Source organism: Ylistrum balloti, unplaced genomic scaffold, assembly GCF_031769215.1.
Source record: "Ylistrum balloti isolate Yb309-2 unplaced genomic scaffold, AGI_CSIRO_Ybal_v1 Utg369860, whole genome shotgun sequence".
NCBI lineage: Eukaryota > Metazoa > Mollusca > Bivalvia > Pectinida > Pectinidae > Ylistrum > Ylistrum balloti.
Window position 1 is genome coordinate 239294 of NW_026782008.1, and position 27821 is coordinate 267114.

The 27821-nt window shown below is 33.7% G+C and overlaps 2 protein-coding genes across 2 annotated transcripts in view; one reads left to right on the forward strand and one right to left on the reverse strand.

Annotated features, from left to right (window-relative positions):
* Positions 1 to 13910, reverse strand: part of LOC132545871 (U3 small nucleolar RNA-associated protein 15 homolog) — a 117476-nt gene extending 103566 nt beyond the window's left edge. The window contains exons 1-3 of the mRNA XM_060209543.1: positions 13818 to 13910; positions 11748 to 11840; positions 3938 to 4122 (exon numbers count right to left, since the gene is read on the reverse strand). Of these exons, the coding sequence (XP_060065526.1) occupies positions 3938 to 4122; positions 11748 to 11840; positions 13818 to 13910 (371 nt within the window). The remainder of the gene's footprint in view (positions 1 to 3937; positions 4123 to 11747; positions 11841 to 13817) is intronic.
* Positions 13911 to 14309: 399 nt separating this feature from the next.
* Positions 14310 to 27821, forward strand: part of LOC132545884 (AT-rich interactive domain-containing protein 3A-like) — a 59914-nt gene continuing 46402 nt past the window's right edge. The window contains exons 1-3 of the mRNA XM_060209557.1: positions 14310 to 14345; positions 15092 to 15589; positions 21018 to 21090. Of these exons, the coding sequence (XP_060065540.1) occupies positions 14310 to 14345; positions 15092 to 15589; positions 21018 to 21090 (607 nt within the window). The remainder of the gene's footprint in view (positions 14346 to 15091; positions 15590 to 21017; positions 21091 to 27821) is intronic.

Here is a 27821-nt window from a genome sequence, read left to right on the forward strand (position 1 = left end):
TTTTAACACATAAAACAGCATGTCATTAAAAGGGAACTGTTGTTGCTGCCTTGGTGTAGCTGTCTAAACACTGACAGATCTTCAATACATATTCTCATTATGTTTCTCAGTCAGGTCTAGTCTTGTCATTAAAAGGGAACTGTTGTTGCTGCCTTGGTGTACCTGTCTAAATCTTTACAGATCTTAGATACACATTCTCATTATGTTTCTCAGTCAGGTCTAGTCTTGTCATTAAAAGGGAACTGTTGTTGCTGCCTTGGTGTAGCTGTCTAAACACTGACAGATCTTCAATACATATTCTCATTATGTTTCTCAGTCAGGTCTAGTCTTGTCATTAAAAGGGAACTGTTGTTGCTGCCTTGGTGTAGCTGTCTAAACACTGACAGATCTTAAATACATATTCTCATTATGTTTCTCAGTCAGGTCTAGTCTTGTCATTAAAAGGGAACTGTTGTTGCTGCCTTGGTGTACCTGTCTAAACACTGACAGATCTTAAATACATATTCTCATTATGTTTCTCAATCAGGTCTAGTCTTGTCATTAAAAGGGAACTGTTGTTGCTGCCTTGGTGTAGCTGTCTAAACACTGACAGATCTTAAATACACATTCTCATTATGTTTCTCAGTCAGGTCTAGTCTTGTCATTAAAAGGGAACTGTTGTTGCTGCCTTGGTGTAGCTGTCTAAACACTGACAGATCTTCAATACATATTCTCATTATGTTTCTCAGTCAGGTCTAGTCTTGTCATTAAAAGGGAACTGTTGTTGCTGCCTTGGTGTAGCTGTCTAAACACTGACAGATCTTACATACACATTCTCATTATGTTTCTCAGTCAGGTCTAGTCTTGTCATTAAAAGGGAACTGTTGTTGCTGCCTTGGTGTAGCTGTCTAAACACTGACAGATCTTAAATACACATTCTCATTATGTTTCTCAGTCAGGTCTAGTCTTGTCATTAAAAGGGAACTGTTGTTGCTGCCTTGGTGTAGCTGTCTAAACACTGACAGATCTTAAATACACATTCTCATTATGTTTCTCAGTCAGGTCTAGTCTTGTCATTAAAAGGGAACTGTTGTTGCTGCCTTGGTGTAGCTGTCTAAACACTGACAGATCTTAAATACACATTCTCATTATGTTTCTCAGTCAGGTCTAGTCTTGTCATTAAAAGGGAACTGTTGTTGCTGCCTTGGTGTAGCTGTCTAAACACTGACAGATCTTAAATACACATTCTCATTATGTTTCTCAGTCAGGTCTAGTCTTGTCATTAAAAGGGAACTGTTGTTGCTGCCTTGGTGTAGCTGTCTAAACACTGACAGATCTTAAATACACATTCTCATTATGTTTCTCAGTCAGGTCTAGTCTTGTCATTAAAAGGGAACTGTTGTTGCTGCCTTGGTGTAGCTGTCTAAACACTGACAGATCTTAAATACACATTCTCATTATGTTTCTCAGTCAGGTCTAGTCTTGTCATTAAAAGGGAACTGTTGTTGCTGCCTTGGTGTAGCTGTCTAAACACTGACAGATCTTAAATACACATTCTCATTATGTTTCTCAGTCAGGTCTAGTCTTGTCATTAAAAGGGAACTGTTGTTGCTGCCTTGGTGTAGCTGTCTAAACACTGACAGATCTTAAATACACATTCTCATTATGTTTCTCAGTCAGGTCTAGTCTTGTCATTAAAAGGGAACTGTTGTTGCTGCCTTGGTGTAGCTGTCTAAACACTGACAGATCTTAAATACACATTCTCATTATGTTTCTCAGTCAGGTCTAGTCTTGTCATTAAAAGGGAACTGTTGTTGCTGCCTTGGTGTAGCTGTCTAAACACTGACAGATCTTAAATACACATTCTCATTATGTTTCTCAGTCAGGTCTAGTCTTGTCATTAAAAGGGAACTGTTGTTGCTGCCTTGGTGTAGCTGTCTAAACACTGACAGATCTTAAATACACATTCTCATTATGTTTCTCAGTCAGGTCTAGTCTTGTCATTAAAAGGGAACTGTTGTTGCTGCCTTGGTGTAGCTGTCTAAACACTGACAGATCTTAAATACACATTCTCATTATGTTTCTCAGTCAGGTCTAGTCTTGTCATTAAAAGGGAACTGTTGTTGCTGCCTTGGTGTAGCTGTCTAAACACTGACAGATCTTAAATACACATTCTCATTATGTTTCTCAGTCAGGTCTAGTCTTGTCATTAAAAGGGAACTGTTGTTGCTGCCTTGGTGTAGCTGTCTAAACACTGACAGATCTTAAATACACATTCTCATTATGTTTCTCAGTCTGGTCTAGTCTTGTCATTAAAAGGGAACTGTTGTTGCTGCCTTGGTGTAGCTGTCTAAACACTGACAGATCTTTAATACACATTCTCATTATGTTTCTCAGTCAGGTCTAGTCTTGTCATTAAAAGGGAACTGTTGTTGCTGCCTTGGTGTAGCTGTCTAAACACTGACAGATCTTAAATACACATTCTCATTATGTTTCTCAGTCAGGTTTACTCTTGAAATATTAACAAATGGGCATAATATAACAACTGTTGGATTTCATTTTTATTTCAGGAGTTTTTAAAAACATGCCTTAAGTTGCTACTTAAGGGAGATGATCACTGTGGCATATCGTGTTGAGGCTTTCCCTTGTGTTTATATATCACTTACTAAAGTGCATCAACTGTTCGGAAAAAAAGACACAATTTAAACCACTCTCACCATATTGTTTTTATAATACTGATTGTTTATTACCCATCAAATGCCTTTAATTCTTATTTAAGCACTTAGATAATTGCATAATATTTCTGTGACTTGTAAGGTCTCCGGAGTAAAATACAAATTTGCTAGCAAGTGAAATATAGCACTAGAGACTGAGTGTGCAGGCAAAACCATCCATTTCATAAGGATTGGTGATATTCTGTATTATAAATAGTCTTCTTATGTATAACAATGTACTATTCAATAAAAAAAAATTTAAAAGATTAACATAGATTCCAATATATTCAAATTGAATTGACCTCAAGCCATTAAATTTTTTTTCAACTTTTCTTTCTTTTGTCTCCCGATTTTCTAATGAATCTGATTTTATTCAGGAAGTTGAATTGATGAATTTTAAAAGTCAACAGACTAGGTCCTTACAGAGGTTGAAGCTTTGACTATTAAAACAATGTACAAAATTATTAATGGACAAATTGATGCAATATGAAGGTAAATGACATGAACTAAAAAACCAAACCTGAAATTATCACTTAGTTTACAATATTTACAAGGGTTTCATTTTTGCTATATTTGCAATCATTAAGAATTGTGCTAAATTCAGCACACAGCAAATATGTTATAATAGATAGAATATCAGTATACGTTTTCTTGTTTGCTTCTAAACTAAATTCCCATGGATTAGCCCCTCAAGGCTTCGCAAAAGTATTAGACCTGTGAAGTTAAACAAGTTAGTATGAAATATTCTTCTATCTAACAAAAGAACCAAAGAAGTAGATGAGACAAAGTTCATTTTCCTAGCATTCTAAAGGGGCGTGGTACAGGGCTAAATGTAATTTTCTGACATATAAACTCTCAATGAGTCAGGATATTAATCTACATAATATCAAAATACCACCTTATCATAAATATAAGACCATATTGGGAAACTGCTGCTTAAATAAACAAAATATGCCCAAAACAGTTACTACTGTCTGTTAGCATAGTAAACTTTATTATTTCCGCAGGAGGTTCCTGCGATAATGAAATTTGTTAAAAAGGTAAAGCATCACAGAACCTTTCCATCAGAATGATGTGAAGAAACATAAGTCGATCAATATTCTCATATTATTTTAAGAACAGGTGTCCATGTAAGAGAATATGACAATTGCAATAGGTCAAAAGAACTTCTCTTTCAGGTGACTTATGAATGACAATGCTCTTCACGAATCCAAATAAGGTTATGCTTGCTAATATTTACTTACCCTGTATGTCCTTTGAAAACCCTAAGCAGTGCGCGGCCTTCCACATCAAACAGACGGATAAGACCCTCATCACCACCCGCAACCAACAACTTGCCATCATCACGGAAACTTCCACTATATGCCACATCCTTAAATCGACTGATGGTTTTAAGAATCTGCAGTGACTTTGAACTGTAGATTTGTACCTAAAAGAAACCAAAATTCACTGATCATTAACGCATGACTTTGATCCGCATCCATGGGTACTTAATAAGGTTAAAGGTCACTTACTAAATACAGAAATATTAAAGATGATCTCAAAAGATTCTATCAAATTTTCAATACAATTCAAATGTAAAGCTTGAATCTGAAAGCGCATTGTTTAATGGTTTCATTCAGGTCATGTCAAGGTCAAACTGGAAAGTCTCATGAACTCTACTCCTCCCATGAATGCAAGTATCATAGCTTGATGAGTTTTAACAAGTAATCAAATGTGACCTTTGACCATTTAACCTTTCCCTATGACTACCTTAATTAATATGATTGGGTGTAGAACTTGACAAGTGTGAAGTGAACCTTATGAGAAGTTCTCAAGATATGTCATTGACTAGAAATTGGACACAACATGACAATAACATGATAGGACATGACGTGATGCTTTGGTTCGGTTTCATACTGTTTAATATCATATCAATAACTTAAGTCATTTAAGGACATCCTCTGTGTGTACACATGCATTCAGTGCTTGCAGTTTTTCGGGGGCTACGATATGTTCATAAGCCTCCTTCTGTAAGTTTGTGAGTGTGAAACTAAAATCCACTTTAAGGCAGTACCACATTGAAGTGTACTGATGAAGGTGACCAGCAGAGGTGAAACAGAAAGTTTGGGTGTAGTTGATTTATGATATTTTTCTTCCAGTGCACTTCATTTTATAGTTACTCCAACTACAGAACTTGAACTGTGGTGGTAAATTTTATGCAGGGTGGCTATTTCACTATGTGCCAATGATCCCAAATGTATGTTTCTGATTGATCAAGTGGTTTTAACAAGACCCAATTGCAAATGACCTTGCATTTCACCTGTGTTGTGATGGGGAAAATGGTATCGGATGAAACAATTTTGAAGGATGTTCTGGCTTCCTATTGTTCTGCTGTGTGGAAACACTCTAGTTTCTGTGCAAAGAATGCAAAAAACTTACTCAACTCGTGATACAACAACATTATCACATTTTGTTACATGCTGCTACAATGTGTTATTCAATACATGAAGCCTGAAATAAAAAGTCTGCATTCTTTTCATAGTAGCACTAGTCATTTCTAAATATTTTGCTGCATACTAAAATACCGAACTTTTTGAAAGTGAACTGTTGACACAGCACCACAACATGTACTGAACCGCACTGAAGGTGTACTTGTTTCACCCATACCAGCAGAACACCGCGGTCAGTCACACTAATGACAGTCCAGTATTACACCACCACAATACTTAACGTTACAGGAGAGCAACACTATAATGTTCCTTTACAAATACCATAACTGGACATCTCTAACATTATAAAGATTTATTCTAGAATACAAAAGTTTTCAGTCAGTAGTAGTAACCACGATAATGAACTTTTTTGAAATAAGGCAATAAAAAGGCAAAATATCAAAAGACTGGTTCTTCAATGATATCAGTATTATCATATCTTCCTTGAATGTATCTGATTTTAGTTTCCATAAAATCAGGGTTTTAAACTAAAGATTCCGAAAGTATGAACCAAAACAATCAGGTGATGAATCATTTTATCACATTTCCTTTTTTGTCTATATCTTTTTCCTTCTTTTCTCTTTTGCTGCTTTTTCTTATATGAAATTTGAAAATTCCTTTAGGAAATTGCAATAAAAGTCTTTAAACGCCAAATCGAAGACAGTCATTTTATTGGCCATTTTGTTTTTTTGATCAGTCCCAAATGTGCACAACATTGGACCAAGAGGTACCTAAACATGAGATGAAATTGGATAGAAACCAATCCAGTATAATCAAAGAAATAGCGATAGCAAACTTTCACTCTCAAAATCTCAGACGATTGTCAGCCATTTTGTTCAGTCCATAAATCCAATGGGCACTAATAGAAACCCTAAAGAGAACCCACATATAAGATTTAAGGATTGCAGTACTCTTCAAAAAATAGCAACAAAAACTGTTAATGACAGACTTTCCACATGGATGCATTTAAATCACGTAGTGGACGAAAAATATGATGTTTAGAGATTTTATTTTTCTTCTTTCATATATTCAACTGATAAATATGTCATTAGATCCTAAATTCTCTTATTAACCACTGTGTAGAAGATTTCAAGGGAAGTAACTCCTCAGTAATCATGATGAACAAACATATCACTGTAAACTTTGTATATATATATTGTTGTTCATTGTTAATTTGATATGAGTATAAAAGTAAATTATATCTAAATGGTCTCATAAACACATCAAGCAGATTTTACTTTAGAATATACAACTCATTTATTTTTGGAAACTGAAAAAAATAAATATGAATTGTATCGATTTCCCAGATGTGATCAAAATTATATTTTTCATGACGATGACAACAAAATCTATGGAGACATGTATTCCATTGATTAAAAAAAACATTATCATCAAATACAAAATACTACAACACACTGGAGAACGAGACGTGACAAATTACAATATCATCCACAACTATTGTTCACAGAGTATCGGGAAACAATGACGCCCTACTTCTACAATAGGGACAAAAGATATCGTAAAGGTACACAATCAATATATCAGTATACTTAGATACACATAGTCTGGTTCATAAGCTTGCTTGTTCAACATTCTCCTCAGCTTTGTTTCTAAATATTTCTAAAAATAAATACATCAGTATACTTAAAATACACAGTCTGGTTGATAAACTTGCTTATGCAACATTCTCCTCATCTTTCTTTCTAAAAAATCATCCAAATTTATTCTTAAAACACTTGTTTCAATAACATTGTGTGGTGTTAATGAGTCTGAACAGTGTTTTACATATCAATGTTCGTAGAATATGAAACAAAGAGCTTCCTCAGTTTAACAGATCTGGATGCCAGCCACACAGGCAGGAGAGGTCTTGTGATACGAATCATATCCCAGCATCCATTGCTCCTGGTCTTTATATGTCAGGTAGCCCAATACCTTGTCAGGGATACAACAATATCTCACAGAGGCCCTGATTCCATCTTTCTTCTGATGTATCTTTACCTCAGCCAAACACATAATAGAATATCTATACCACCCAGTCAGTGGTTGTTTATAATGTGGCAAATGAGTTGTACTCACCTCACAGTTGTCTCCCTTCTTCACAATTTTTTTTATAAAAAGATTTTAATACAATAGGCTTTGAATTGCCATTACTGTTTCAATTAACAATTACAATTTTTTATCTGTACAAATTCCATTCTTTATATCTAATGGTCACAGGGATCCAAATTCATTAAAAAAAATTGGATAAAAGGGAATGCAACACTCCCTAAAGGGCTACCTCAAAAGGAAGTATACATATAAATGTATGGTTGTAAATAGTGCTGAAAACCAGTTGTAATTTAATGATCGACCATCAGATCATCTGAACCAATCAATGACTGACTAATAATCAATTCTGGGAAGGACATCTCCATTTTTATAATGATAAATTGATAACATCATACATAAATAAAGACAAAGTTATGTTTGTACTTTACGCTTTCTTGCCCGAAAAGTCACGACAGCCATTTTTATTAGATGTCCCATATGCATTGGAAAATAATATTTATCAAGGGCTTAAGCAGCGATGTTGACTTGTCATGCTCAACCAGAGGCTTAAATACTTTGTGACGTTCATTGACAAGAAGACTGCTTAAGACAGGGTAAAGTGAATGCCACTTTTTGTTTTACTGACATCAATCGTGAAAGATTGTAGTCGATTAATTAGTTTATTGACGTACCATTCATTACTCGACAAAGAAAATTAATTGGAACATCACTCGTTGTAAAAAATTCAATTAATGTCTATCTAACTGTCATTCACTTCTATAAAATTTTACATTTATAAACACAACATACTGTCAAGGATAAGTGTGATGATACTGTCATATTTACCTGCTAAACATTGTAGAATACTGACAAGGATAAGTGTGATGATACTGTCATATTTACCTGCTAAACATTGTAGAATACTGACAAGGATAAGAATGATGTACCTCACCTCCCATACATTCATTGTATGGGGATAATAATATCAAAACCAAAATGTGTTAGCACCAGTCAGTAGACTTGATTGATATTAAGTTAAATAATGGTAAAAAACTGCCTTTATATCCATCTATATATTAAATTATCCATTAAATACCTCTATCAAACTTTTACCGACAAAATAACAGAAATTATGGATGAAGTTATCTCATATACCAGGTAGATATATACCGACCAATAAAAAAGGTGATTTTTAATTGATATCTGAAAACAATATGTGTTTCTATACAGAGCAAATGAAATGAAGATAATCTTAGTATTAATTTCATTAGTACTGAATAGAAATTTTTCACTCCAGCTTTAATTTCCACTCATGGTTAATTTTTGATATTCTATTACTCTTGAAATAGATATATGAACTAAATTAACCTTTTTCTGAAAACTATAAAAACATGTGTTACTACATTGTTTTCATGAAAAACTTGACTTTTTCACTTTAAGACGAGAAAAATAATACTGGCTATATCAGAAAAACTGACATTTAGAAACTATTTCATATAATGTATATTTTCAAAAAGATTTTTTTTCCAACATCAAGTGTGAATTTATTATCACAAAACCATGATACAGAAGAAAAGAACATCCATTTTATCTAGCTTGACTCCTGTAGATTCATCACTGAGATTTTCCACAGCTGATAATTGATTTGTCTGTAAGTATCAGCTACGGATGGGATCCCCAGCATTTATAAGCTTGATATGGGCTGGTATATATGGTACTACCAGCCGGACAAACTATTCACACATTCAAATATCCAAGTAGAACAAACATACAATCCGATGTTTTTTCTGATCCTAGCTTTTATATTTCCAGATATCAATCTGGTATTTCAATCAACTTAAATTCAGAACCGTTATTTTCATTAAATCAGCCTGTTTATAAATCTAAACTCAACTCATGTGAACTACTACTCATTTTTTTCTCACATATGCTGGCACAAATATAAAATCTTTCAGGAATACATTCTTTGATAAGGAATTCTATTTTACTTTGGAGGTTTATTATGTGATAAATGTGTTTTTTTGTTTCCTTTACTTCCAGGACATAATCATGCTGTTCATTTTTCCAAAGTTCAGTTCTATTTTAAGTATCAGTCTGTAAATGAACTAATTAGAATGAACTTTGACCTCATTCATGCAATTAAATCTTAACAGCGTTTTTCCCTGAATACAATTATGAGATTGTTCTTTACTTTAGAAAAGTACCAAGTATCTGAGCCTATTCGTGGACATGCAAACATGTTCATCTAGATCTTATCATAACATTGATTTCCCCTGGACTTGAAGAAGATGAAACAGGCACTGAAAGACATTAACATGGCCTGTCAAAATATGAACTTTAATTCATACAACAAACAACTTTGATTGTCACACCTGACAGATATACCATCTCCTGTCCAATGAGATTCTGGCAATACAGGACAGAAAAAACGTCTATTTCCTGTGAAATTTCATGGGATCAGTGTTTGTTTATCACACAGAGTAGCTTACCTGTGGAAATACCAACAACTAAATACATGACGAGCCTCTTTTATTGAACACATTTACTAGGTATTTCTAAACTGATATAACAAACTCCTGTAGATTACATTCTTATTCTTAAATTTATGCCTCCTCCTAAAAAACGTGTGAATTTTACCGCTTGCTGAGTGACACTAATAATGCCACTTGCCTATCCTACAAATGGAAACTCTCAATTCAATAACAATTGCTGAGAAATTATTTGTCAACACACTTCTGCCACCACAATTCTGACTTTCATTCTATCTGGGAATTTCTCATTTAATAGGCATCACAACACGCAGCGTGAAGTCAGAAATCATCATACAACAAGTAACAAAATCTTCAAACAAAAAAGGCATCGATAAATGTAGTGTTAAAAACAAAATCAAGACACTGAGGCAAGTGATAGTATGCAAGAAAGGCATAACATTTGATGTATTTACGAAAGTGTAAGGAAATCTGTTCTGAGAAAGCTGATGATGGCAATTGAGTTTTGCGATACAGTTAGTATCAGCACCTATCCAATATTGCCTGTATATATGTAACAGCAAAAATTACCACACTTTTTGCACATTTCTAAAAAGTTATGATGAAAAAGAACAACAGTATGTGAGGAACAATAACTTGGTAGCTGTGTTAAGCAAAAGTTGTATTATTTTTCAACATGACAAAATAAGCAACAAAACTTTCTTAAATCAAATTCTGATAATTCAAAGATCCTATACTACCTCTTTACATAAGTATAAACGTTTCAATTTTCGCTCTTTTATGAGACCTCATAATGTTTACTTTATTTCAGCTCTTATTGACAAAGCACACAACAAGAGACAGAAAGAAAACAACAACAAAGCCTTGGACAAGAAGGAAACCCTTAGAATCAAAAAGAGTTGGACGAAAAAAAACACTCCTATCCGGTGACCAATCCCTTAAAATCAGTGCAGAATGGGAAACTGAAGAACATGTAACATTTTTTTTCCTCTCCTGCAATAGATAGAGCAGAAGGCATAATTGTACCGTCTGAGAGGATGATGTTTCCCTTAGAAGCAGTTTTGGGAGGAAGCAATATGAAATGATGTGGACAGTTCTCTGCTTAACCTGTCTTCATTAACATCAGTCAAATGTATAAGTTGAGATTCATCATTAAAAGACATAATGTCTAAAGCTTCTTCCAAATGAAGGCTGTTAACCTAGCAACACTAAGGATATACACATAGCATGTGATATTCTGGCATAACACAACCTCCTCAATCCAAAAGCAGTACATTTCAGAATGATTAAACTACAAGTGGAGGTTACAATACACAGGGGTGAACTGATGCTCAACAACTCCAATTAGAACAATTGTAAATGATAAAGGTTTAGGTACCCGTCCCAGAATTCAAAACTTTGGTGTAACTAGCCTTTTGGACCAGGAGGTATCTGAACTAGAGGCAGCACAACTCCTGCTAAACTACAAAAGAGGGGAACCAAAACTTGCCTGAGGGCTGCAACAAGGCAAACACTAAGCATGCCATATTCAAATGAAGCAGTATATTTGAACCAAACTCAAGTCTTGAAGGACAAAAATGAAGTTCCAAGTGTTAGATGGACTAAACATAATTTACATGGCCAACACTAGCTAGAGAAAAGGACACTGTAGCCACCAATTCTCTCAGATGATGATGCCAGAAAGTGAATCTTTAAACAGTCATTGAAGCGTTTGAATTGTACACTATCCCTGTGAGTTTGAATAAGAATAAAACTGATATTGACATATTTCCTATCTTGTTTCTCATATCTTTTATTGGTGTAGAAACAGAAAAGGCAAACTTTTCACTAATTATTGGGGCATCGTTACTAGTTAGTAAATCTTCAACAAAATGTTGAAAAGGTGAGCTGAACCAATATGAACCATTTCTATTTTTATTTATCACTTAACCTCCATCTTTAAATGGATTTCAACAATAATTGACAAAATTGGCCCCTGCAAGTATAATATGAAGGGGTCAATGTCCTTACTTGTTTCATCCCTTCATTAAATGGAGATAAAATCAGTGACTTTACATGCTACTTACTCTAGTTGAATTAGTTACAGCAAAGCTGTTTGGTTCAGTAGGGCTGAACTCTATGTGGGTTATAGCGCCATACTCCTTTTTGGTCACTGGTACCTGGAAAACACAAACATACCTAATTAATGTATGGTCAAAACACTTGATTGGCTGTCTAAACCATTTACACATTTGAATTATCTCCCCTGACGCTATATTAGGTCTCAAGAAGAATAGAGGTAAATGGACATGATAAATATTAAACACTGGATGTCTCTTATGTAATCCTAAAAAAACACTTTTAGTCTTTTATATACTATAGCAATAAAGATTGTTTTAGTAGGAATGTATATACAATGCATAACATAAAAACAATGACAATTCTTTTTTTTTAAATATGTTGAATGATGAAATATATATCCTGATAATGATATCAAAGGAAAATCAATATAGTAATCAATTTAAACCAGAAAACTACACTCTGATAACATGGATTCTTTTGCTATATGTAAATGAACAACAGAAAATATGTCAAAAATGAATACACAGACTGGATTGAAGACCAGCTGACTTACGATCGATCTACCAATCAGAAGTCCGACATATGAAGTTGTGAATGAAATGCATAGTTTCGTGGTAGCTATACATTTATTACTTTGAGACAGTCTTTGCTAGAAGCATTTATAAAATAACTCAACAACTGTCAGTAAAGTTTTCATGTTAACCATCGGGAGATATAAACCTGTGTGTGCAGGTTAGGTATTTTTAGGAATGCTAGTTGACCAGTTCTACTTTGAAGTATTTCTTGCATTCTTTACATATAGGGGATAATTATGTTTAATCGTATGGAACTTTATTGTGTAATAGGAAGGAGTAATGAAAAACAACCTGCCATCACTTGGCTTCGAACAAGCGACCTTTCATTCTCTAGACTGACTCTCTACCACTAAACAAAAGGCAAATTCCCAACAGCCAAGGCTCATAAGGCTACCTGTACTTTCAACTTCTACAGTACTCCCTCCTTCACAAAGTCTTCCACCCCAAAGACAACAATAACCCAGGTTCATTATATCTCCAAGAAAACATCTCAATCTCCTTTAGCTTCTGTCCTTGGAGTAGTCAACTGCATCGAATCTGTCATAGGAAGGAATAGTGAAAAACACCCTGCCTTTGCTGGGGTTCAAACTGATAACCATTCTGTCTCTTGGCAAACACTCTATTCCTCAACTAAAGGGAAATTCACACTAGCCAAGGCTAGTAAGTCAACCGGTACTCTCAACTACAAACAAGAATCATAGAGAAGTTTTCACAAACTCTGGAAACAAACTTAATAACACCTTAATCCACTAAATTTTAAAATTAAATGTTTTATCAATGATTGTTCAACAGGAGATTTCACTACAAACACAAATACCTGTTGAGTGTTTGCTAATGAGAAATCTAACATCCAAAAACGAAACCTAATTTAATGATGTCAATGTCATCTTCAACACAGTTTCCAATCTAATGGGCATACAGAATTAAGATGCAAGTCATTTCAGTGTAGGTGTTACTGAAAGTGTTGGATGAAACTTGTTTCATTAATTCAATAATAGGATGTAATCACTTGGGCTCATACAGGCTTTTTAATTATTCTCTATTGAATTAGTGAAAATCGGTTAAAACTGAAGACCAGTCGTACATAGTCCGTGGAGTTGACAACATCATCCAGACAGTAGTTACAAACACTTGCCGATATCTAACGTTGTAAACAATCCTGGACAATAACAACAGTGCTTAAGACCAATAGCTGCCTTAGCATTCGCATGAATTGTGTCGACATTTGCACAGGTGGCAGTCAAAATGGTTGACGAGTAAATGGCAATAAGATTGAAAAAATACCATAAGTATGTACTCATCAAGTGAATTCAAAATACTAAATCTGGCTGCAACATATTTCACTACTACAACTATCAAACGATCCGTTTGTTTACATGTGTACAACGACTGTGTTCAAATGACCACGTGTTTTCGTCTACATAAACAAACCGGTTTATAGAAGTCGGAAGTGATAATTTGATGAAGAGAGGTGCAATTACAAATGCCTATTCAACACACCTCTAAATTTTTCCAGTAATTCGTGTCTGAGGTGACATTTTCGCCAACACGTGGAGTAGATTTTATCACGGTCTTCTTGAAGGAAGCCGCCATATTGTGAATAATCTCGAAACTTCAACACATGATGATCAGTGGTTCATCGATTTGTTGTTCTTGTTATTCTTCAAGGTTACACTTTATTCAAATTGATTTGCTATTTAAACAGCATGTTTAAGTTAAATATTGCGGTTGTTGATTTTTGTGAAAAAGGTGAATATTCATGAGGCTGGAGAGTATGTTTATTCATCTGTAACTAAAAGTTGAAAGGTCATAGGTCAAAAGGTTCTGTGTTTCTTTTTCCCCAATCACGTGCTACCGGCGCATAAATTAATTTGTTCGGATGACGGGGATAGGATTATATTCATTGATAAAGTGTACGAATCTTAAGTTGGTTAGATCAATTTTGGCGAATAAAGACTTGCCTACTCTCCGGTAATTTTGCACGGCTAAGAAATGTCGAACGGAGAAAACAGTGTGGATGGCAGTGTGGTGAGTACAGTATATTATTACTCTCTCTTATATACACACTACACAGTTACTTTAATACAACTTTAGGGTACGTGCATGTTGATCTATGTATACAGTATTAACACAAATGATATGCGTTTAATTTAGAAAGTTTGCGATCCAAAAGAATTCATTCGATTGCTCTGATTTTTTAATCATATATATTTTTCATTTTGATTTAATATTTTTATATACTGCGCTTTTATCTTTATTTTTTCATAACATTTTTTTTCTATAAAAAAATCTTCTCCAAGAAAAGTTAGTTTATGTATTTTAGTGTAACAGCAATAAACAACACAAAAATATCTAATTAATTTTCCCACTTTAGGGATTTACTTTGTTTATCTAGTGATCTATTTCTCACCTTCAGTTTATCTCTTACCTTATTTCATCTTTTACTTTTTATGTAAAAATTGGACAATGTTAGCTGTTTCCGTAAGCCAGCTTAATGTCCTATTATCTATTTCTGTAATTACCAACACATATCAGTTAGCTCTGTCTTTACTCTATTGTGAAAATCAAAAAATTGCTGTCAAAATAATCCGAAAATGTTCTTTCATGTACCAACATTAGTGGACTTTGTTTACGTACCGACAAATAGGGGCAGCGTGTTAGCATTAATTAACTACGTGTGTCTTTACTCAGCATACTTTATTACTTACGAAATACATGAAACCCGAGCTAAGAGGTGCACGGCTAACAATCCGATAATTATCATGTTGTTTCAGTCATCACCCAACGAGGAATTAAACATTTCCGAGATGGAATCGGACAACGTCAGTGAAAACGGGGAGGGAGGAGGTCATTCCGAAAAAATGGACGCCGCCGACAGAGAACTTTACGAGAAGTTAAAAAGACAAGAAAGGGAGGAAAGAGAGGAGATAGAAAGAGAATTAAAAAGAGCCCATGAGGAGGCTATTGTGAGGAGACACGAGGAATTAAGGGCCAAGGAACTTAGGATGCACGCAGAAAGGATTCAACAGTTGGAACAGGAAAGGGGTCAGGACCTGAGAATGAACAAACATCTCCCCCACTCTGAGGAGTTCCGTGGCCACAGGGAGGGACTCGCTCTGTCCGAGTCCCCACGTTTGGACATTTTATCTCACAGTGCTTTCCTGGCGGAACGTTACCACAGAAATTCCCACTCCCCTCAAAGTCCGACCTCAATCAGCCCCACGGGGGACGGACCCACTCATCACTGGACATTCGAGGAGCAATTTAAACAGGTAATTAATTCACTGATAAAAACGGTTATGGTTTTAGAATTGGTATTTAATATTTTAATAATTTTACAGAAAATGTCTTGTGAAAGTAAACACACCACTTTAAAGGTTGGAATATAAACACAACTGCATATCTAGTGATTTGTATTCAAATATTATATATCAAATATTTCTTAGTTGTAAAATAATTCAAATATTTACATTTTTTAATTTTCAAATAAAATACAAATATTTGTATTAAAAATATAATTGGATAATTAGCAATTAAAAAAAGTTAAAATTCCATATCTTTAACAATTAAATGAATCAATCGAGTGTACTTCACATCAACAGATTAAAAAACCGCCTTACAAATATCTGATTCACTCAGAGGGGCAAAGTAAAACATGTTTTAGTTGAAATACGTAAATATAAATCAATCACTCCCTCATTTTTGCAAACCTATTAAACATCTAGATAAAATAATTCACTGGTGATCTTCTAAATTAATTATAAGTATAAAGCGTGTTACCTATGAATTATATTTCAAACATTAATAGAAAATTAATCATAATTGTTTCTGATAGATATGTCTCAAATTGAAAAGAAATGTTTATCAAGTTAATTATATATATGCATTGTTTATGGGGGTGAAACCCCATCTTAATGTTTATCAATCTAAACTATTTCTTTGATTGATTCTATCGACTGTTTCTTTGCGTAATTACAAAAGCTAAAACTGTCTTTTATTTTTTATTTTTGACGGTTCAGAAACAATGCTCTCACATAAGTTTTATTTAATTAAAATTTAATGATTTAAAAATAAAGTTCTGTTTCAATCGTATGTATTTGCAGTGTTTTCATTTTTTATATTTTTTTAAAATTTTTTAAATAAAAACCTAATCGTTATGTAACGTGCTATTAATTGCACATGATGACAGTATTGACAACACATTAAAAAGACTAGTCTAAATCCTTCTACATAGATACAAACTGTTTACACTCCAGCTTGTATTTTACTTTTTTCCACTGACACGTATATCACGGAATACGTGGTATTGGAAATTGAGTTTTTCCTTGGGGAATTCAGACATGTTTTTTGTTAATACTTTTTCTCGAAGAAGACAATTCAACATGTAACATACATACAGCTACCGGTATGTCATTCTGACATCAGATAATTTTATATTCGATACAGGATAAATCGGTTTGTCTGTAGAACCCAGAAATAGAGATACTTGTATTATAAACCGACGGTTATAAGGGCTGAAACCATGATGCATTTAATTGTTTTGGGTTTTACCCGGCCCGTGGCCGGCCATGTTAACATGCAATCCGCTCTGTTTATTTGCCCATATTAATTAATATTTCACGATATAAAGAGGATTGCTTTGCCTGTATTAACCTTGCTCAATTGGATTCCGTGATAACTAATTGTAAACAAAATCGCAGAACCATATAAATGATTAAAAGCTATAACATAGTATTATATTGGCCACTGCGGAATAATACATTTTATGGTATTTTTGTAATAGAAATATATATACATATATATAATACAATTTTCATGAGATTCAGTGAACTCTTCTTTTATAGCGCTGGTCCTGTTTGTATAGAGCTATGTACTATACCACGCTACTTTACAATCCATTATCAAAATATCGAAATAACAGATCGATAGCCCTGACCTCATCTATACAGTCTAATTCGATCTATTAATTATGCATTAAATAATATTTTGTTCCGTGTAATAGTTATAAATGAAAGGACAATAGTAATTTGCCTGTGGGACCGAGGATCTTAACATATGGCCCGATTCCCACTTTAACGGGAAGGTGGCCAAATTAAAGTCCTATAGTGCCGTGCGGGACTTGTCGTCGGGTGCAGAGACTGGGGGCGGCGAATTAAACATCCGTATTAAAGAAAATTTGCCCTAATAATTCTTTCCTTTGTGTCCCTATTGACTTTAATACAAGTATCAATTTGAAATTATAGATTTGTCAAACAAAACTATGCACTAATATAGTTTTTCCTTTTACATGGCTCAATATAATTCATTGTTAATAGTATAATAATAGGGATTATGAATGTATATAAAATCATTGCGTTCTTAATTCTAAATTGAATGTATTTGACGGCGTCAGTACAAAGAAAATTATTTTAAAACGATAAATAGAACCTTGAGACAGAAATTCATATCTTAATGTTAATAATAGCAAAATAATATCATTTTCAGATAAGGAATATTTTTGAAATGATTAGATATGGACAAGAACAAACCTTCCTCAATTAGACTTAATTGATCGTAACAAGATCGGTTGGATATGACACTCAAACATACATTGAATTACATTTTAAGATGTCAGATCAGCCACTGCATTTTCAAATATAATTGCTGAAAAAAGGGGGATGCGAGACCTTCCGAGAGAGATCTGTCGAGGTGTTGTACTGCCAGACGTACGCGCGTGCCCGCGGTGTATATTTGCCCTGGGGGACATAAGACCCCACCGACATTAGAGGAGGCATGAAATTGTCTAATTAAACCTCCCTGATTTATCAAGTCAAGAGCGCCCACAACACTTCTGATTTTCTCTCGAACTTTTGACAATTTTCTTATCAAAAGAAATAGACATGAATTAGGATACTTATATATAAATTGGTCTGAGATTTCATATAAAAATGCACAAACTGCTTCCACTCCATCGATTTTCAGGTCTGCGGCGTTCACAACTTCACGCATGGCTGTTCTGGCGTCTCTCTTCTTTGGACAATTTGGTTGCATTTTAATTCAAAGCTGTCGAATTAATGAAAAGGGTAACCATTAAATTTTACTTTCTTCAGTGCATATGACGAACCCCCAAAAATAGTTCAACCGCATAATTTTATAACACCTTCAAACTCTCACTTAGGGGTTAAATGAAGTGATTAAATATGTTCAAAGATAAATGAAAAATGCGACAGGTTTAAATTTATTTTTAATCAAATCAAACTTAAATCTGTAGTTATATAATCAGGGCATTGTCATATGTATCAAAATCACATGTACACATTTAAACATATAAACGAAGCAGACGAATTGTGTCGGAAATCTTTTGTGTGGAGTGACAAAAAGTTGACTTATTTTTTCACGCGCTCCGTCATGCTTTGCGGAAGCACGTGAGCGGAATCTGTCAGATTTTCGAGTTTGTTTGGATTCGAGTGTTGGATCCCGGAACACGGAGGTGTGTTAGATCTGATTTCAAACGTTGTCGGCTTTGTTTACGTCTGAGCCGTGGAGATCAGGAGGTGGAAATACCACATCGATACCTGTCGTCACATGACATGGTGCGCTAACGAAACAAACGTAGTTTTGGCTAGGAATATAAAAGTTCGTTTTTTAAAAACTTTTTAGAGATTTAAATATATATATTAATTGTGAAAACTATATAAGAAGGTGATTAAAATAACATTGTGACTACACTAAATATCCCATTTAAGTTACAGCTCTAAATAGTGAAAAGATATATACACGATTCAAAAGTCAGGAAATATATAAATAAAATGAATAAATAAATAAATGAAAACATTAGTCCAAAAGTTATATACATAATCAGCTTTTTGGTCGCTTATGAGTTTCATTCCCTCTCTCCCCACAAAACTTTTTTGTCAGTGAATGATGATCTTCCTTTCCCCAGTAATTTTCCTCAGCCCGGGATGCCTAAATTGACAGATAGTTTGATGATAATTTGATATGGTTTGATAAGGGTTAGGGTTGGTAACAGTGTCTGATACGGAGGATCTCCAGTGTCAGATCAGAAGAGAGCTTTACGAGGTGATAAATACCCAGATACCTATCTATCTTGTAGCCTGCTTACTTGTTTTTGAGGAGAATTTTATTTAATATTTTTTATATCTGGACTAGGACGATTATACTCGTGGATTTAAGATGATTGGGTTGTTAATTCGTAGTTACAAATTCCCCTTTCAAAAGAAGATTGATAGGGTGACCTTATGGAATTGTTATTTAAAAATTTCAGTGGTGCCATTTTAAATTTTAAGTTGTGGAATAATTGGACCTGTCCTTTCAAACTGAAGTAACATTCATCAGAAATAGAACACTCAATCTCAAAATTAGGTTCAATCTAATATTATGTGTTTATAGATGAAAGAAAATTGGAAACTTAACATCTGTATATGTCCGTGCTTGCTGAAGGTGTTGTATTGCTATAATATATGTATTATGAAACTGTATTATGTTATAGTTATCAGAAAAGAAAAAAAATTGAATTGAGTTTCATCATAGACAATTATAATGTAGTTTTGTTGTCTTGTGTTAACATTAGCAGTATAATATTATCCATTTTCAGACCTATTTATTGATCTATAGAAAACCAACAAGATTACATTTAAAGTATTTTTTATGCCAAAATTACATGATAATGTTACTATCTCAAAGTACAAAAGTGCTGACCATATTTAGTAGCAAAGCTTAAACTTAAAATCAGTATTTTTTACAGTGTAATATTTTGTAACAATGTTACAATCTATAAAAACGTAACATATCATATTGTAACATTGTTTAATCTTTACAATATATCTTGTTACATTGTTGCAATTTGTGTTTATTTATTATTTGTACAACATATTTCCTATAGAGAATGCTTTGAATTTAAAGCTCTGGTAATTTTACTGTAGCAAATCTCATATCAACAGTTTTTTTTTTCAGAAATTAATCAAATTAACACATTTAATTTATTGTGTATAAGTAATTAAAGATTGTGCTCTTTATCTATAGCAGTTTTCTAGTGCAGAGAACCTCCAGACCATGTTTACCTTGAAGTATTTTCTCTTGTCCCAGCCCAAACTGACCTTAAAGCATTGAAAATAAATAATGTGTCAATATTTAGTATTACAGAGAACTCTTGATCCTGAGGTTGTAAATCTCTTGTGAAGTCAACAGATAATTTAACATGTATTTGCAGATTTTCTATTTTTACTTGTGTATTATATCTGTTCCATGTTAGGTACATTTTAGAACCATGATCACAACAGCTTTAATTCTGTCAGCAATGTCTGCAAACAGCAGCTCGCAAACTGTCATAATTATTTTCTTCGGAATTTCAAACAGCAAACATTTTTTCACCAGAGGAATCTATTGTTTGTATAAGTTATTAAGCATGATTTTATCAGGTTAAATATTGTTTTCCTATTTTTCCTAGATCCGAATTTGAGCCTGTGGTTTCTCATTTGTAATATTCTTTCATACTGACAAACTGCTAAACTTGAGCACTGACTTAACATGAATTTTTTTCTCAGGATTATGTCAAATTTTCGATGAAAAGAATTCAATTATTTTTAAAACAATATACTCTGCATGTACATACTCTGCTTGGTAATCAAATAAGTTACAGATATTGGTGTTAACGCCTTTTTAAGGTTACATATTTATCTAAAACCTTTTATCATTTTTCAGCTTTATGAACTAAGTGAAGATCCAAAGAGAAAAGAATTTCTAGATGACCTGTTTCAGTTCATGCAAAAAAGGGGTAAGTTTTTGTTTCATTTTCTGACTCCAGGAACACACCATCACCACAAGTTACCTGTAGATAGCCAGAAAGCAATGCTAACTACAAATTTTTGACAGAATATCATCGTCCACATTTGTATGTTTAAATCATAGATAAAAACATGAATGCATTAGATCAAATATTCACTTAAATAAAAAAAATTGGAATGATTCGACAAAATATTGTCAAAATAAATTGTTATTTATGTTGATTCAGGGAAATATTGTCAATGATATAAAAATCATTACTTTAATTGCCCTATTGAAATTTTGTTAAACGAACCAACAGTGAAGGAAGACCTAACACAATTACAGGTTCACTGTAATTTTGAGCTACATAAACCATATTTTCGTAACTTCCACTTTTGAATCAATTTTGTAAATAGCACAAATTTTCTTTTACAATTTAAAATGATTTATTCATACACATGAATCAAAATTTTTTCCAATAAAAATTTCAGCAATTAAATATGTTTGAGTATTAAAATTTAATTTAAGATTGTTGCCACATTTTGTTTTGTTTGGCCTTGTGATAAATCAACCATTTAGTTGATAAAAGAAAAACATGCTATTTCTCAGGGATTTCGAGGCAACCTTATGGACGTTTAACATGATTTTTTTTCTTGTTAATAATATGTGTTCCAAGGACTTGGATAATATAAAATTATGCTTTAAATGATGATCATAATTTGAAAGTACTGTCGGTATCATTGGATGATAACAACAAAAAATCCTGATATTAATATCAGTGTTTACTTTGGAAATGGAAACAAATTTTGTTCGTTTCCTTTGGTAGTAAATCAAGCATGTCTGCTATCTAACTCCCCAATGAATAATAGTATTTAAGAAATTTAAAGTTCTATTGTTAAACACATCTGTGAGATTGCATGAAAACCTTATACAAGACAGCTTATTAAGGAAATCATTTGCTATTTAAGTAATTATATGAGAGAGCGTATGTAATGCCCAGAGGTAGGCTAGTTTCTCCTCTAACGCCTATCATTCCTTGCTACCTAATGCTACCATACGAGGAAATAAATGTGGCCATTTTCGAGGGGCTAGGCTAAGAACTGTGTCTGATTGCTGCGAATCATGAAAAGTATTAATCAATAATTGTTGTGAGACGTATCAGAGCGATCCCTGGGTCTGATTAACCCCAACAGATATCGCTCTCAGTCAACAATTACCTCCCATTTGATATGTTTTCTCTGCTACTCAGTGTTCATAAATTATTGGGCTTTTTTGCCATTATGAGCCTCAACAAATGAAGTTTTAGGGAATGGAATAGGGGTCTCTGATAGTGGAAGTTGATAAGATGCTTGAGAGTTGATTTGCAGGTTGAGCAGTAGAGACTTGTGTCATTTCTGTGTGTCATGCGATACTGATACGGGGTGTGAACAGGGTGCCCACTGTATGTCCACTGTATGCCCATCACTAAGGTAATTCATATATATATACCACCCTGGTGTTCCTTGACCCAATACATCACAAGATGATTTGTCCTGAACTGACCGGTAATGGAGTGGCGATCCTCCCACCATCTCTAACAATAGAAGTAACTCATGGACTCAACCTGAGGGACAGTTAGGACAGACAACAATATAGTAACAGACAGAGGGCAGCACCAACAAGGGAAAACCTATGACCCTGGCATGTTCATCGAGTGCAAAAAAATTTATCATTTTCTTCTAACCCCTAATCATTGAGATGAAATATTGGACAATTTAAGTTGAGTCAATGTCTTGGTATTTCACGTAAATAAAGTTTGATGTATTCATTGAGATAATAAATTGTAAAGCTACATCCTTATCAAATTTCATGCAAATTATCTAGATTTAATTTTTCATTGGAATTGAATTCTTAGACAGATCCACATATTCTGACAATACACAAAAAAGTATGTACAGGATTTATAATCCTTTGATAACTTGTAATATCCAAAATTATAAATGTAAAGTTCATCTCTTAATCTTTTCCTGGAAACCATACTTTGTGGGTGATTTCTTAGTTCATAGTCTAATGATCCAACTTTCATTACATTTAAATGACCTGAAGAAAGATATTTAAGTTCATTTCCATTTTAGGAAAGTTACAGATGATGAAAGTGAATATTGTTTCCTTGTAAAATCCTGATACATTTTTGTGAATGTTCACCAATGATATTAGAAATGATAATTTACATGTATAAGTATTGATGTTGACAAAAACCAATTTTGGATTTGTTGAAATTCTAAATTAGATAATGTTGACCAATGTCTTCATTAGAAAGTCAGTATATTTTGTTCTTGGTTCCTTTTGATTTCCCTGAAGTTGTAAAGTTTTGCACACTTCGTAATTGTTAGAGAACAATAGTGAAGGGTTCCACCTCTCTCTCCTCCCCTGCCTTTTCTGGCGACCTCCTATCTTGTAAGCATCTCTAAGACACAAATACAGCTCTCCTAAACACAAAGTTCAGACACTCTGATATCAGATCTATTGTTCATCTACAAAATATTTAGTTTATTTGTTCCAAGTCCTTACTTTTTGTGTGTATAAAGTCCTACTGTTTGTTGCCTTCTCAGGTTCTGTTTCCTCATAATTTGTGTGATATTTTTGGATATATATATATAAATAAATCATCTTATATCAGTGTTTGTGTAGCTTTACCTCTTTACCTCAGATCAGCTGATGATAAAACACATTTCACAACTTATCAAATTCATCTTCATATGAAATAATGTGTTTGTACAACAGTAATAGACATCATTTCTTCTCTGCATTTATTTTTATAATTGTGTACAAAATGTGCAGTAATTTTGTCAATCACTTTCAAGTGAAATTTTTAAATTTTGAGAAATAAAGATATGTGATAATTAGATTTCAAATCATAAACAAGATTTTCCTGAAATTTTTATCTTTATTAAAATAATTGGCTCTAAATGTACATAATTGTTTCATATTTCTTTACAAATACACCAGCTCTATGAATTAGAAAAAATATATATATATTTTCATGAATGTCTTTAAAATGAGATTTGATAGATTACCATCAGTTAATAAAGACACCAGTTTTATATATATGTGTTATCAGCTTCCAATGCTTTTGTAAGGTTATAAGGTGGTATTACCCAAAGGGCCTGACAAAACCTCATCTTCTTGTGAAGGACGCTGCTGTGTATCATCTCCCTGCTAAACCTTTCACTCAGCGTGGAATTTATATAGATTTATCTGAAATCCTGATAGCCTCACAGACTGTGATATATATTCATAAAATGGCTATATGATTCCACATAACTATTAGATAATAATCACTACTGCAGCTGGTTATCGCAGGGTGCTTCTTTGGTATTCAAATAAAATCTTTAATTTCAATGGGATTGACACACTGGGATTTTATCAAACAGTAAATCATAGTGTATAATACATAGCAATGCTGGGTGTACAGTTTGCCTGACAGACTTTGGGAGGTATAGAGATAGCACCCCAATGTATCAGTGTTATGATGGACTTATCGCCTATATTGTTTGATACTGTTCCCCTAATAAGATGTTATCCTAGGGCTTCTGTAACAAGCCCTGACTAAAATGGCCGAGACAGAGCGGAGGGAGCCATCAGTAAATAACATTTTTGTCACTGCTTTGTTTCTTCCTCCATTTTAATAGTCACCCTCAATTCCTTTCCACTCCCTCCCTTTCCTTATTCACTTTTCTTTTGTTCTTTCATACTTCCCTAGTTACTTTCTCTCTCTGACTGTCCCACTTATTGTCCTTTTGTTCTTCCATACTTCCCTAGTTTATTTTCTCTCTCTGGCTGTCCTATTTATTGTCCTTTTGTTCTACCATACTTCCTTATTTTATTTCCTCCCTCAAACTGTCCCGTTTATTTTTCTTCCTTACTTCCCTAGTTTTATATCCTCCAAATTAACTCTTCTTCCCTTAACCGTTCCTCATTCTTCACTCTTGCAGTAATATTTTTGCCCGGTCCCTTTCATTATATTTATTTCTTTGTGCTTGTTCTTTCCATCTTTTTCCTCCAGTTTTTACCTTTTCGTCCTCTTACTTTTTCTCCTCAATTTCCCATGGCTTCTACGGACGTTACACAATTCCTTCCCTGACCCATATCACTCCCACAATTTGGTCCCTCTCTTGCCCCTACTGCTCCAGCTATCCCTCTTCTTCTCATACTGTCTTTCTACACCTTTTATCCCATCTTTCCCATCTCATGCTGTTCTCTTCAAAAACTTGGCAGGAAGCTGAAGATAAGGCGTAGAATTAATCTGTTTTGTTTTACTCGGTGTTGAGGGACCTGATAACATTTTATTTCAGGATAATGAATTGAGACCTGATATCATTTTATAACCCTTTTGTATGTTGACTAGAGTCAATTACCGGAGACATGAACGTCTATGATACTTCTCATACACACTTTGTATATGTCTTTGATACATTAAATTTACGGCAAATATCTTTGAAGAAATAAAAAACAGTATGGCAGATTCTTTTCCCCATTCATTACAGGTTTCTGTTGAAGACTATTGTAGTCTTTCCGATTAAACAATTTTTTTTTAGAATGGCCTCTAAATGCAATTTTAAATAGTTTTTCTGCATGTTATTTTTAGATAAGGGTGATGACAGGATTACATGAACACACAATGTAAACCAAAGTGCAAACTTATTAGGTATAGCTTGACATCAGATAAGTCAGCACCCCACTGAGCCGCTGTCTTATTGGGGGTGATATCGTTTTATACTCCACCAAGGTACTGACTGATAACATTGATTTCTTCGCTATTAAAAACTAGATGTAACTTGTCCTCACAGAACTATTTGTGTTGAAATATGCCTACACACTATATCCCAATATAGGGCACATTGTTGGATCCCTCTGTATCATACATTGTGTTGAAGTGTGAAGATTGATATCTTATGTATTCCACAGATATCAGTCAATATCGTGCCAATTTGATCCGCTTGCCACTAGTGTGGTATGTACCCAAATCATTCAATCCTATATCATTAATTTTGAGTGTTAAGATTTGTATCGAGTTCAATGATTTAAAAAATTCAACCTGATTTAACTCCAATCAAAATGTCCTGAATGTGTGTGAAGATTTTTATCAAAACTATAGTCTCACATCATACATAGACAAAAGATTGATTTAATTCTATACCAACCTTGCCAGAAATGAGCAGTTTGATTTTCGAGTGACGATTCTATCAATCTTGTTTGATATATGAATATCAAACCCTGGCATGAAACAGAGTGTCTGAGGTGACGGACAGCGTGGTGTTTACTGGTTCATATGCAACATATAATGAACGCACTAAATAGATAAGCCAAGATCTTGTGATAATTTTGAAATTGCTATCAACGTTTAATTCATCTTTAAATAATCTACTGCAAATATCAGCTATAATAAGATTTGTAAATTCAGCTATGGACTGAAAAAACTTTGAATTGATTGTCACCTTTTTTACTTCAGCTTGATTACTTTAAACCTGTTTCATAATTACAATGAAAATTAGCATATTTTGCCGTTTGAGTTAATCGTTTGCTACAATTTTGATCAATTAGGTTCCACATTTAAGTGCCATTAGTTGGGTATAATCACCACACTACAGTATAGGAGCATTATACAGGTCACACACATATTACTTTAATTAACTGTTTTAATTATTTAAATCTTAATTGACTAGCCTTATTTGGTCATTCTTTGCTGATTGGGTGAGGCTTGTACAATACAAGGCCCCTTGATATCCAGGTTATAGAGGCTATTAGAGGCAACAGAGAATGTATCTGTTCACTCTCAGTCAGACTAACCTTGTTAACTTAGTTTTTATTCAGATTTTATAATCTGTTACTGATTAAAGAAAAATGAAACAACAATTTTTCTAAATAAATGTGATACACTGTTTTTGCTTCCCATTGAAACAGAGCATGGAAAAGGAAGCACATCGGATGTAAAGTACTTGAGAGAAATTAAGAACTAAGTCTGTTAGGAGTAGATGCACTTTATACTATTAAATTCTATTTGAAGAGATTATCTCCACAGAGTTTTTTTTGTATTGCCTCAGCCTTCTACAATTACCATAAGCTTTATCACTTATAAAATACAAGTAGCACAGATTTTGTTGAACAAAGATCGGTCTATTTCCTCTGCAATTAATGGATGTAATTTCACATTAGAATTCCTGTATATATTTACGGTTGGCATTTATTATTTCAGATATTTTACTCAAGTTTACATGTCTTAATGTGTATATCAAGCATGCACTTCTGATGTTCCTCAAGGATTTATCTCTTTAAATGCTATCTATAATCATTAAAATTTTCATCAACTTATATTTTTAAATGGGGAATGCCAGAAGTGATAGCAATTTGAGGATATAAAATGTGCCTCTTTTACGAGGATAAGCCAAGTTGAAAACAAAAAATTTCCAGAAGTTTGCAATAAACATGATTCTTAGGTTCCATTAGTCCCATAAGAGACACTTACATTTCAATTCTGCAACCCATCAAATATTTGACCTATGACCCGATATGAAAATTGAATGTAGAACTGATGTATGAATACATAGGGAAGTGATTGAAAGTCACAGCTGACAGACCAGTAAGAGGGACCCTTAAAGAAATCAACAATTGATAGATCTGGGAGGGAGGGCAGCAAATCCAGGAAGGAAGAAATGGCTGTTTTGGGGGCGTTTAAAGACCAATGGTGCTTGGATGTCACTA